Source organism: Phodopus roborovskii, unplaced genomic scaffold, assembly GCF_943737965.1.
Source record: "Phodopus roborovskii unplaced genomic scaffold, PHOROB, whole genome shotgun sequence".
Classification (NCBI taxonomy): domain Eukaryota; kingdom Metazoa; phylum Chordata; class Mammalia; order Rodentia; family Cricetidae; genus Phodopus; species Phodopus roborovskii.
This window is the reverse complement of record NW_026126517.1, coordinates 30,349,210-30,362,688: the sequence shown is the minus strand read 5'-3', so window position 1 is coordinate 30,362,688 and position 13,479 is coordinate 30,349,210. Positions and strand designations below refer to the sequence as shown.

Genomic DNA, 13,479 nt, shown 5'->3' with positions numbered 1-13,479 from the left:
AACTCTAGTTTAAGCCAAACATTGCAGCCTGAGTGATATCGTGGATTTCCTTCTACAGTTCACTGAAGAAGACTTGGAAAGGTCTGTAGGTCTGTACCCCAGCAGGGGGGAAAAAGTTGATTTATAGTCTCCAGGTAATCACTTATGAATTTAATTTGCTAGTAATGTATCCCTCCCTCACCTATATAGCACTGCATTTATTAATAAGGTCATTGGTTAAATTCCGTAGAAACTCCTCCTTACATCACCACACTGCAGCCAAACCCACGTGTCTAAGTCCCATTCACCCACACAGGACTCTGGCAAGTTCCTGGATCTCCCGCCCTGGGCCTCCGGCTTGGCTTGGAGGTAGCAGCTGCCAGGACCCAGCTCTCGGGAGTGCCCCACAATAATTCACGTTCCCCAAACGGTCAGACTCTATCCCTAGTAGCTGGTGAGGCGCCTGAGCCTTTGTCAAGTTGGAACCCCTCCCAGTTGAGGTTGGCCCTGGCGTCCTGAACAGGTGGGGGGGGGTGGGGGGAGGGCCGGTGGCAGACAAATGCAAAGAACTCGCTACATTCTCCCTCCTCCCTGCGGAGTCCTGGACTCAAAGCCAGCCCCAATGGGGATGGAAAACCTGGAGAGAGCACCCGAAAGGCACCTGGAGACCCACAAGGAGAAACCACATAGGTTCCCTCTTCCCACCGGGTAGCAGCAACTGCACAGGGTCCCAGCAGGTGCCCGGGAAAGCCGAGAGGTTCCCAGAATTTCCCGAAACCAACGAGATGCAGGCCCTGCCCCAGAGGAGGATTTCGCTTCCTACCTGATTCTGTCCTTCTCTGCCCTTCGGAGTTCCTCATTTCTTTCCAGTACCAGGAGGATCTTCCTGGCTTCTTCCTCGTTTAGGAAACTGAAATCAAACCCCTGAGGAACTTTCGTCATTTTCTCTCCCGGGTGCGAGTTAGGTGTACTTAAGCTCCTTGGCGCCTCCTGTTACAAAGCCATTTTTCAAGATAAAGAACCTAGTTTTCCCGAACTTGATCCCATAGCCCATAATAGCTCCTCGCCTTTGAAAAGCTAAAACCACAAACCTAGGGACCTGCCCACACATACAGTACTCCTTTTGACAACACCTTAATGACATGTTTCTCTCAACCTGTCCAACCGAGATGCAAAATGAATGACTAAATAGAGAGAAGGAGCCAATCGCATCGAGGGGGCGTGCCTTGCCGCGGCTCCCCCCCCCCCCGTGACTTGTTAAGCAAACAAGCCTACATAATTCTGTCTCTAAGTGAGGCTTACCCTTAAGTGTTAGCCCCAAGTATTTGCTTGACTGTTGACTGTTGCTATTTGCTGGAAGAACTTGAGCTTGGCTAGTAGAAAGACTGAAAAGGAAAACGATTCATAGCTAATCCCATCTTTCACTGATTAAAAGTAGGAAAGTCAGTAAGAGTTTGAGAGTTAGCACGAGGTTTACTCCATTTGAAAGACCAGGGAAAGCTAAGGCAAAACGCATTCCAGGGTCGTTTGTCTCAGAGGGACTCACCGAAGTACTGGCACCAGGTTATCCTTAGAATCGCATTGTTTGCCAAACTTATTACCCTCACAAACACACTCTCATTGTCTCATAGGAAATCATTTTCAGACTTGGAAAAGTCCCACTTACAATATTTTAGAAGGCAGCCCCGAGGCAAAGGATATTAGAAAGCTCCTGTGACTAGAGCAAATTGCAAACCTGTGCAACCACAGAAACTGCTTTTCCTAGAAAGACAATTATTTCATGATGAAATAAAGTCAGATATTTCCTAAGATGTGCATCTATCTGTGTACTTTGCCTTTTTTTTTTTTTTACAAATGCCTTTCCAGAAACCATATTTCTCTACATGAAAATAATTTTTTTCGATGGCAATGCATGCCCAAGCACCCTTAATTTGGTCCTTTCTGATGTGATGGTAATGACTACTAATATTTATAAGGTATGTCCACACATATCATCTTTTCATGGTAAATAAACCATACTGAGTTTCAGCTCTGTAAGAGAAAAACAATCAAAGCCAAGAAGGGAAAAATGACTGGCTGTGCCTCTGGTCCCTTGACTTACCTTGATTATCACTGATGGGATGTTGGGACAGCTAGCTACTCTGTGAGATAACTTTTTGTGGGTGTTTATTATCTGCATGAAGTGGGGTTCCACTCTATGCATCCATATTGTACCACACAGAACTCCTTCATAAATTGGGTCATGTTATTGGTGGTGGTTTTGAAATCTGTCATACACCCACTGTTTAATTATTCTCACATGTTCTTTTATTCATTGATTAGGTGTACATACTGATTTTCTAATGCGGGTAGTGGTGGAGTTTTAGCCTTTTTTGTTTTGTTTTGTTTTTGTTTTTATCAGTTAAACTATTCTGGATCCTGTTACATGAAGCCATTGAGTACACACTAAACAACATAGTCCATTTTCTCAGAATCCAGTGAGGGACTTAGCATGAATAGAGAGATAGTTACTCAATAAAAAGAATCCCTTGGGCTTGGAAGCTGGTTTAGAGGGTAAAAGCATTTGCTGTCCTTACCTGGGTCAAGTCCCAGGCATCCACACTGGGCAACTCACAACCACTTGTAATTCCTGTGCCTGATACCTCTGATTTCCTTGGGCACCTGCATTCATGTACAGGCATCTATACATTTATTAAAAATAACGGAAGTATTAAAATGCCACACGATAAACAGAAGAAATTAGTTTTAGCCAAATAGGTCATTGCAGAGGATGCCGAATTGAAACATGTAGAGTAAGATTTGAAGAAGAAGAAAACAGACGGAGGTGGGAGAAGATGTGTGAATCTATTCTAGGCAAGGAGAGCAGCCGTGGGCTTGAGCACACAAGTGCACTCCCAGGATCTTCCCAGATTCTCTCAGTTCCTTTGATCAATGGCCACCATGAGCACGGACTGTGACTAGTAAGTCCTTGATCTGCTTTGGCTAAACCATTTATTTTCTTCTCCTTTTGAAACAAGGTTTCATGTAGCCCAGGCTGGACTCAAAATCCTGGTGGCTGAGGTGTGTAACAACATGACCCTAAATATTGCTGCCTCCACTTCCTGAGTGCTGGGATTATAGACATGTACTACCACACTCAGCCTAGAGCATACATTTTCAATAGGAGAAAAAAATGTGCTGTTTTTATATATAATGCAAAGATACACATACCATGCACATGTAGGATAAATATCTATAATGTTAGCATTAGGGGTGATTAGTTTTAAAAAAGATTTCAGGAGGAACAGTAATGAAAAGGTTTAGGAGCACTGAACTGCACAGCACAAGAAGAATAAATAAGGGTGAGATCTGCTGTGAATGTTGTCCTAAGGAATGTACTCTTTACTATATGAACAGTGCAGAGCCAGCTCAGGGTTTGAGGGAGATGGTGATATAGTTGGAATTGAACTTTTGGAAGATGACTTTGATGACCAGAGACAAGGAAGAATAGATAGAAGAAGAAGAACATATATGGAGTTTGAGGTACCTGTGATTCATCTACAGGGCAATGCCCAGCAAAGGCTGGATACCTTGAAGAAGGAGCAGTGAAGTCATTTACTTAAATATGGTTGCCAAAACCTAGAGAGCAAATTGGATGGACAAAGAAAAGGGTGTACAGAGAGTAAGACTGAGCCTGGAGCTTCAGGGACCAGCACCATCAATGGCACCAAGTCATGCTTCATCCTCATTAGAGCCACAGGGCATACCATGGGGAATATTGAGAACTTTGGAGGGGGCTGTTTGCAAACCACATGGGGTTGTGACTACAGCACTTCGAAGAAAAACTATTTCTTGTTCAGCCATCTGTATGCAATCTTAATATCTGGTAACTCTTGGCATCCTCTTGCGCAGCCCCTTAGCTAAGGAGATACTCATCAGTTTGGATTTTAATACTAACAGTTGAATAAAAGAAAAAAGCAAAAAACAAAAAACAAACAAACAAAAATAGTCTTTGGGAACCTCCTATGCTCTGTCTTCTCCAGGTTGTCAGCCAAATCCCAACAGAAGGATTCCTGATAACTACTCAGCCAAGAGAAAGGCAGATCATATCACTTAATTGAATATCTCAACTTTTGCTGCTGAGGTCACTTTGACCCTAGTGGGCCACTGAGAAGCAATGCTGGAGGTCTGGGAGAGTTTTCTCACAGTAGTATCTTTTTTACCTACTTTGGCTCGACTCCGTGCACAACCTCTTTCAACAGCAGATTATGGGGTGCACTTGGTGGCAGCATTCAGTTTAACAAGCAAATACATGTCAACTTGAAAATAAGACATTGGTGCTAGGCCTTTATTAGTAACGAAGAGGTGTGAGGCTCAGAGAAGAGAGTTTGTGTAATTGTTTGCTTCAGTTTTCACTGTTCTATTTGGTAACTGGCTTTACAAATCTAGTTAGAAACTTCTGTTTTAGACCTACCCAAGGATCAGTCCTACATCCACAGTTATGGAGTCAAAATTCTATGAGAAAAAAAACAAAAAACAAAACAAAACAAAAAAAAAAAAAAAACAGACCTCAACACATCCTAGACCTTTGCTCTTTTTTTAACTTATAAAATGATGATCATAACAGAACCAGTTATACAGGATTACTATAAAAATTCAATGGTGACACAAATAAAGCAACCAGCAGAGATAACACATAGCTTCTATTTAATAAATGCATCTGTGAATAATGTTCTTTGGACACAGAGACATCAACAATGTAAAGAGGATGATTTCCTTGACCGTGAAGGCAACACTTATTTGTCAGGCTGAGAAAAATTGGAAACCATAGCACAAGAATCATATAGAAAATGTATCAGTTATTTTGCTTGCAGCTGTCACATAATGCCTGAGAAAAGCAACTTAGGAAGGAAGGGTTCATTCTGGCTCAGAGTGTGAGGCCTGTCACAGCAGGGAAGATGTGCAGCGATGGGTATCACTGGCTGTGGCTATCAGAGCCGAAGGCATCTGGTCACATTGCAGCAACAGTCAGGAAACCCTGAGGAACACATACTTGTGCTAAGCTTGCTTTTTCCTTTTTATTCAGTCTCAGATTCCAGGTCACGGCATAGGAGATCACATTTAGAGTGAGTCTTCTCTTAGATAAACCCTCTGGAAATGCCCTCACATTGTTTCTTCTGTGGTGCTAAATCCTGGCAAGATGACAATCAAGATTAACCATCACAGATGGAGATGCAACTCTCAGGTTTACTATTACCAGTGGAGCTTAATGTAAGAATGTGGCTAAGTTCTGCAGGTTGGTGGGCTTTTTCCTGCCAGCTCTTCCAAATCTGACTCCAGGAAGACCAGAACAAGTCTTGCGTTGGGAACAGACATCATTGGTGATGTTGTGTGGCAGAGGTAATGACTACCAAGTGCTCCCTCCTCTAATGGAGGAGCATCGCCCCATGAAAAGCATGCATGAAAGAATTCATACTCTTAACACTCCAGTCTACCCTGGAAAGGAATAAGTACGTGTCAGGCAGACAGGCTCAATGAAAGTCTAGTCATGAAAATCCCCTCAGAAAAAGGAAGGGGTGTTTATTTCTCATAATAATATTCATCATGTACAAATGTAAAAATGCATAAAACAACAAAACTTCCTTGGCTATTTAATGTATATTGATTATTCACATGATTATTTTGTTTTTATACTTAGAAATGACATTATATAAAAGTGTCCTATTATAATATATAATGTCCCTTGAGTGACTGCATAGACATTCCTAGGATAACACAATACCTTGGATCTTTGAACTTCATGAGGAATTCTTAAGGACTTTCAGGACATTTAAAGAAGTCACTGAGGCCTGATGTGACAAATGGCATAAATATATGATTTGGGAACCCAAAGAACCAGATGAAGTAAGGAGACGAGAAATTTCCACATACTCATGCCAGAGTTTGATGATCTGTTTACATCTTAAGAAATCTTCCCTGGCATCCTTCCCTAAAACAAAACTCCAGACACCTGACAAGACCCAGGGCTGAGCAACACATGCTTCTCCCGGTGGTTAAATGCTCAGCCCTTGTCATTGTCCACAATTTTCAGTGTTCTTATTCTACTCAAAAGACAAAGAGGGAGGCAATGGGCCCTGAGATGATAAGTGTCATATTTCCATATACTCAGTGAGAGCACTGTTTCTTTGATTAGCAGAACTTGAAAAAAATATCAGCTCAATAAACAGACAGAAACCCAACAAATGTGTCACCATCACTTCAGTGACCACAGATATGAAGAAAATCCAAACATGCCAGAAAACAAAGAAGGCAGAACTACTTAAATGGCTAATAGAGTTTACTCCAGAAACACAAGACTATTTCTTGGTGTGGGGATGCATGTCTATATTCTAGAATTCTGGGAAGGTGCTGGAAGAGCCAGAGTTCAAGGACATTGTGGTCTATACAAGACCTTATCGTCTCCCCTCCCCCATAATCATATTTCAATATTAACAAAATCCCAGAATTTACTCCATCAGAAAATCAGAGGAAGAAAAGTCTGTGATCACAAGTTCTTTGTAAAATTCAAGATGCTTTTAGCTAAAACTAACCTACCTTACACTAAATTTAACACCCTTAGTACTAAGTATGATGGTACACAACTGTGCCTCAGCATTTGGGAAACTGGGGTGGAGGATCATGAATTTGATGTCAGCCTGGTCTACATAGCAATATTTTATCTCAAACAGTACAAATCAAAGTAAAACCAAACCCACAAACTAATCAAACAATTACCCAACCAACCAATCAACCAGTCAATAAACCAATGATCCAACCAATGAGCCAACCAATGAACTAACCAACCAATCAACAAATCAACCAATCCCCCAATCAATCAAGCAATCAATGAACCAACCAACCAACAACCAGCCAAACCTAGTAAAACCTTAGTAAAGTAGGATTATAAAGCTTTTACTTTGTAAGGTTTAGTTTGTTTCAGCTATTAGCAATGTTATAACAGTGATTAATAAAGGACAAAGCAAAGAAATATACTATTACCTAAATAACCTCATACTGTTGTGGTTCTGTTAAAAGAAAAGCAATACGTTATAACTCTGAGAAAAGAAAATTGATTAGACTAAAGAAATCTGTTGGGGAATATTATTTTAAGGTGTGTAACTTTTGTATATGCACATTTGTTTAACTCAGTGAAGCTGTAATTCTTTGCTTGTCTAAAACACCTGATGGTCTAATAAATAGCTGAATGGCCAACAGCAAGGCAGGAGCAAGGATAGCAGGGGCTGGCAGGCAGAGAGTATAAATAGAAGGAGAAACAAGGAAAGCATGAGAGCAAGAGAACAAGGAGAGGAGGACACTAGGGGCCAGCCAGCCACACAGCCAGCCACACAGCCCAGGAGTAAGAAATAAAGTATACAGAAACAGAGAAGATAAAAGCCCAGAGGCAAACGGTAGATAGGATGATTTAAGATAAGAAAAGCTGGCTAGAAACAAGCCAAGCTAAGGCTGGGCATCTGTAAGTAATAAGTCTCTGCGTGTGATTTTTTTGGGAGCTGGGTGGTAGGCCCCTCAAAAATACAAATGAGTAAAAAACATTTGAAATAGAAATCCACTTAAAATACTACTAGACCTGCTTGGCGTGGTTGCAAATGCATGTAATCCTAGCAACTGGGAGGCCAAAGCAGGAGGATCAGGAGTTCAGAGCCAGACTTAACTACATAGCAAGTCTGAATCTAGCCTTGGGGCTATCTTCAACCCTGTCTTAAACATACAAATAAATATTAGAACAACTAAATGATTAGCATAAAGAAGTGGCTAGAGTTGAACAAATATTCATGAGGGTCTGTCTGTTTGGAAACATTTTGGAAATTCTGTAGCAGAAATGGTCTTTTCAAGAACATTGTTTACTTTTTAATGTGGAGAGGTTAAAAAAAAAAAAAAAAAAAAAAACCCTAACATAAGTTTAGAGTATGATAAGTGGGAAGGGTGGAGAGAGGCCAGAAGCTGATGACAAGAGACCATTTGAGTGAAAACTAAAGGATAAGAAGCCAGACTTGAGCAGAAGTAGGAAAGTAAGTGTATATTTAAAGGGACAGATATTTGAATAAAACCTGGGTAAGGCGTAGACAGGTGCTGTCTCTACAATCTGTGTCACCTTCATGCAAGAAATATAATCCACTGCCCCAGATACTATGACCCTAACTACCATATGTCAGGTCCTAAGCTAGGTTCCTGAAACACAGAATTACACAACATGCAACAGCTGTTCTCATGAAGTGTGCATTTCAGGAGGAAGAGACAGATAATATATTTCCTAAGTGTGATTAGTGCCATGAAGAAAACTCACAAGGCAAAATGGCAGAGGAAGTCCTGGGAGGAGACAAGGACACTTCCTACATGGAGTGGCAAGAGAGTTGACTCTGAATTGACATATAGTGGCTGCATGAAGGATGACTGCATCCACCCTTGAGACAACCCGGAGAAGGGCTTTTTAAGAAGAGGCAAGCACCTCAGCAGGAGGGAGATGAGCATACCCTAGGCTAATGTTTATAGACCTTGGTAAACAAACATCAAAGAAGACTGGAGACATACACATGAGGCTGATAAGACAAGTAGCCAAGGCCAGAGAGATTAGATCTTGTCTTAAGGGTGTGGTCTTGGAGTTGGGAGTCCTGTGTTCTAACTCTAGATGGGTGACTGGGCTGGCAACCTCACTTCCTCATAGGCCATGGAATGAATCAGATGATATAGGCAAAATGGGAGAGGAGGGGAGAGGGAATAGGAAAAAGGTGGGGGGAGGATTGGGAGAGGAGAAGAGAGGGAGGTGAAGAGAGAAAATCATTCTCCCCAGTCAGGTGGTCAACTGGATTCTGTTTCACTGTCCCTCATGCTGTTTCCACAGTCTGCCAATTCTGGGATAAGGAAGGATCTCTAGAAGACATGAGTCCTTTCACTCCAAGCAGGAAGAACTCTCTCACTCCTGAGAGGAAGTCACCCTAAATCATCTGAGACCCTGGGGTGAAAATTGTTTTAAATAGAAACTGTAGTATGATATCGACATTGTAAAAGAAAAAGGTGGTATAGCCACACCTAACCAAAGATTGTTCCATGTTTGAATATCACCCTGAAGTTCTCTACAGTGCTGTGTGTGGGCATGTGTGTAATGACTGCTCCATATTTGACTATCACCCTGACATTCTCTACAGTGTTGTGTGGGCATGTGTGTGTGTGTGTGTGTGTGTGTGTGATCTCTGTATGTATATGCAGTGTGGGAGATGGAATGTTCCATTTTCCTTCCCCCATACATAGTGATCAACAGGCTCTTTGCAGACTCTAATTAACTGGATCATTGCAACTCATATACCACTTACCTCTAATCTAATGTTGGCTCAAACTAAGCCAGAAGTTTTAATTTTCTTCATTGTGCAGTTTAAAGAGAGTTTACTGGTATAGTTGGGATATTTTCTCATTTTGATGAAAATAAAACAAGGTTTAAAACTAGATAAAAATATTTGATGAGATTAACACAGTAGCAAAACTGTACATAGCTGTGTCTATAATCACAGCTGAACATGTGCATACAGAATAGTCAAAGTGGGCATGCATTGAGAAAGCCCTTTTTTAATACCACTGCTGCAAACCTCTGTAGAGTTCCCAGTTTAGATGTATTTAAATGTTTTAAGACTTACTTTAATGTGTGTGTGTGCACATGGCATGGCATGCATGTGACAAGCACCTTTACAAGCTGGGCCATCTTGCCTGACTGTTTTAGAGAGCTTTAAAGTGTTTTACAGAAACAGATATTTAAAACAATGTTTTGCTACACATCCCCAACCAGACTTGAATGTAAAGCAACTCTCCTGCCTCGGACTCCCCAGCACTGGGCTTACAGTCATCATGCCCAGCCTGAATTTAAATTATTGATATTTTCCATAGTGCCTGACTAGCATTCTATGGTATCCATTCTTTGAGTATTCTTCCTTCTGGAGGCTGAGCCTGCTTCTGTGTCTTATTAGAAGACAGTTGCCCCTGATACCCTTGTGTGTGCATCAGGTTACATCTTGCAAATACATCTTTTGTTTGATGTTGGGGCATCTACCCATCATTTAAAGAGAGCAGGGCATGCAAGAGCCCCCTACCATGGAGTGGAGGGAAGAATGCCAAGCTTGCTCTTGACAAGACTATAGAGCCCTAGGTAGTTAACTTCTTCAACAATTACAGCTATTTGTTTGCACGTATAATGCCAACCCATTAGGCTTGCCTTTGCCTTCATGAGGCTGTGACCTGAATAACTTGGAATGCATACAGTCAGTGGACAAGAGGACCTTGCCCCATGCTGCTTCACAATGTATGTATAGAAAGGGAGAAGTGGAGGGCAGTGAAAGGAAGTATTAATTTAGAAGATGAAACTCAGGTCCTTTCAGGTCAAAAAAGTTCCACCCAGGGAGAAAGGAGTGAAATTGAATGCCATGTTTTGCTTTCCACACCTGTAGCCCTCTCACTGGTCTCAACAGTTTATTTACAACCTCCAATTAGCTGGACCATTGCAATTAATTAATATGCCACTTACATCTCATCAAATGTTGACTAACACTAACCAGGAAGGCTTCTTCTTCCCTGTGACTTTTGTCTTTAATATGGTGTCTTATGTAGATTGGCCCTGAGCATTGTGTATCTGAAGACAACCTTGCACTTCCTGCACCCTCTGCCTCCATTTCCTGAGTACTAAGATTACAGGCACATACTGCCAGGCCAGGTTTGTGTGGTGCTAAGAACCAAACCCAGGACTTCCTCATGCCAGGCAAGCTGTACCAACTGAGCCACATCCCCAACTTTGTCTATGATTTCTATTCTCCTTTTCATTTATGAGTCAAGGTCTCAACAATTATTGTTCATTTGATGTCACCAGAACCAAGACTGGAATTCTTCAGTACTGTGGAATTTGGGTAGGCAAATCCCTATTTCCATTGAATGTGGTTTACAATTGAGTTTCTTATTCCAAAGTTCATTGTCAGGGCTGAGCTCAGGTCTACCTCTACTGTTTAAGGCCTCTATATTGTAACCTGGAAGAATTCTATCCAGTGCTTTTGGTCACTTGTTTTTTAGTCTTCATTTCTTCTGACTCGTGAGACAAACTTTAAACACACCTGAACTGTACAGATGTCTTGATTGTCACATCACCTGTTTCATGGCATCGGTTGTTTTCCTTTGTTAAAAATGTTGTTTTACATTGTTGGTGGTTTACATTGTTGGTGGTTTAGTGCCAACTGACAATTTGGATGACACATACAATGTAAGCCCTAAAGCTGAGCTTGTGGAGCCACAAAAAATGACCTGCAATGGGAATGGGATGGGATGGGGGGGGGCTTCCTCAGGGAGCTGAATATCCCTGCTACACACAAAAACATGCCAAATGCACTTGCTGCCCCTGATGTAGAATGTCTTCTCTAACTGTTCACTTTTTAATGTGTGTGTAGATGCCTGAATGAGTTTGTAAGCATCATCTGCATGCATTTACAGTGGGTGCCAGAAGAAGGTATTAGATTCCTTGGAGCTGGAGGTCTACTTTTGGGAATTTATCCTCTCTTTCTACTGTGAGATCTGAGAATTGAACTCTGGTTATTAAGCTTGTGAGACAAACACTTTTATGGGCTGAGCCATTTCTATGACCTTGTTCACTTTTTAAATTATTTATTTAGTGTGTGTGTGTGTGTGTGAGTGTGTGTGTGTGTGAGTGTGTATGTCTGTGTGTGTGATTATGTACCCATATGTTTGGACACGCTAGTGCCACCACACTCATGTGGAGATCAGAGGTTTGTGGCTGTTTGTTCTCTCTTTCTACCATGTGGGTCTGGATATTGAATTCAGGTCATCAGTCTTGACAGCAAGCACCTTTATCTATTGAGTCATTTTTCCAACCCCTAAGTGTTCGTTTTAAGCTCAAATGAACTGGAATAGACTAATTTCTAGGTCCTGCTAAACCCCATTAAGCTAATTATTGTGTTGACGAAAATACGCTGGTGCTTTAATTAACTCTGTTATACTTCCAATGGTTACAAGATGATATGTGTCATTCCAGACATTCTTCTGGTCCAGGGGTTGACCAGACAAACTTGAAAATTAATAACATATCTCCACTAAGAGTCACAGGGGAGAAAAATGCACCTAACACATTAAGAGATACAAACTAGGAGTAGTCTCCCCAAGATTGACTCAGAAGCAGTCATGTAAATTCACAGCCTCACAGGGCCCAGTCCAAGCTCATAAACAAGGATTTATACAGCAAAAGAGAGCCTTCTCCTTCCGGCCTTAAGTATTGGAATCCAATCAGTCCTTTCCCCTCCAGAGTTGTGTTCTATCTGGTACATGGAATCAGAGATGAACACTGGGGGGGGGGGGTAGGGGACATGGAATGGGGGATGTGGGGCTGCAATGACCCAGTGGGCCCTCTAAAGTCTTCTCCCTCATGGGGAAAGAGATCACATTTCTGTTTTGAAACACCACTCGCATCCTGCATCCATTTCCAGTGCAGCCACTCATTCATTTATATCTCTAGACTGATAGAAATTTTTTCTTCATTCTTTCACTCCACAGACACTTATGGACTTCTGTTGGGCATTGCCCTCGAGCTGTTTCTTTTGTCTAGTTCCAGTTTTACTTTAATTTCCTCCAAACTCCTACCTTGATCGTTTAAAACAACTTCTTGCCTTTATTGCCCACACCTCCTTTTTTTGAAGATTATCTTCTATGTAGATCTAGGCTATCTAGTAGTTTTATAGAAATATAGTTCTCTTGGGCTAGAAAGGTTTTCCCCTATGTAATTCATTATAGTTTCACTTCAGTGAAAATATCTTTAACATAAAATGGATTATACTGGAGCAGTAGGATGGAAAATAATTAGAAATCTAACACATGCTACAAATATTATGTAAATCATGTATAAATTCCAAAGTTAGTTTAAAATCAATCTCCACTAGTATATGGTTTTCATTTGGGGATATTTAAATTTTTTTTGGAACTAGGCAGAAGTGGTAGATAGTTATATGAAATTGTGAGTATACTAAATGTCATTGAATATTTTACTTAAAAATAAATAATTATATGGAAATGTGAGTTACACTTTAATAAAATTGTTTTGATTGCTTTTCATCATTTTTGTCCCTATGGATAAAATTATAAACCTTACCCAACTGGTTGTGTATAGAATGGTTCAATATAACCCCAGTACATCAAACATTGCACTGTTATTTACTCAATCTTCCCAAAACATGAAGCAGAGACTTGCCTCATCAGGACAGTATCAAGCCAAAAGCAAGGGACACACTTGCAAGACACAGCTGTTCTGTTCTCAATTACAGCCTGCTTGTTTCATGTGAGTCTGAGTGCTGCAACAGCTAGGATTTCCACATGTGGGTGGAGGGCACGTCTAATAAGCTCTGATAGCCACAAGGAACAAGACTTCCTCGTAGACTGAGCTGGAGGAAGCACAGATAGAGATTTCAGAGAAAGAAAGATGGCTGGGCT

General features: G+C 41.2%; 1 protein-coding gene across 1 annotated transcript in view; it reads right to left on the bottom strand.

The window, feature by feature from the left end:
• Nucleotides 1-1,132, bottom strand: part of Exph5 (exophilin 5) — a 68,464-nt gene extending 67,332 nt beyond the window's left edge. Inside the window, exon 1 of the mRNA XM_051197469.1 lies at nucleotides 803-1,132. Within this exon, the coding sequence (XP_051053426.1) occupies nucleotides 803-921 (119 nt within the window). The 5' untranslated portion in view covers nucleotides 922-1,132. The remainder of the gene's footprint in view (nucleotides 1-802) is intronic.
• Nucleotides 1,133-13,479: the final 12,347 nt, after the last annotated feature.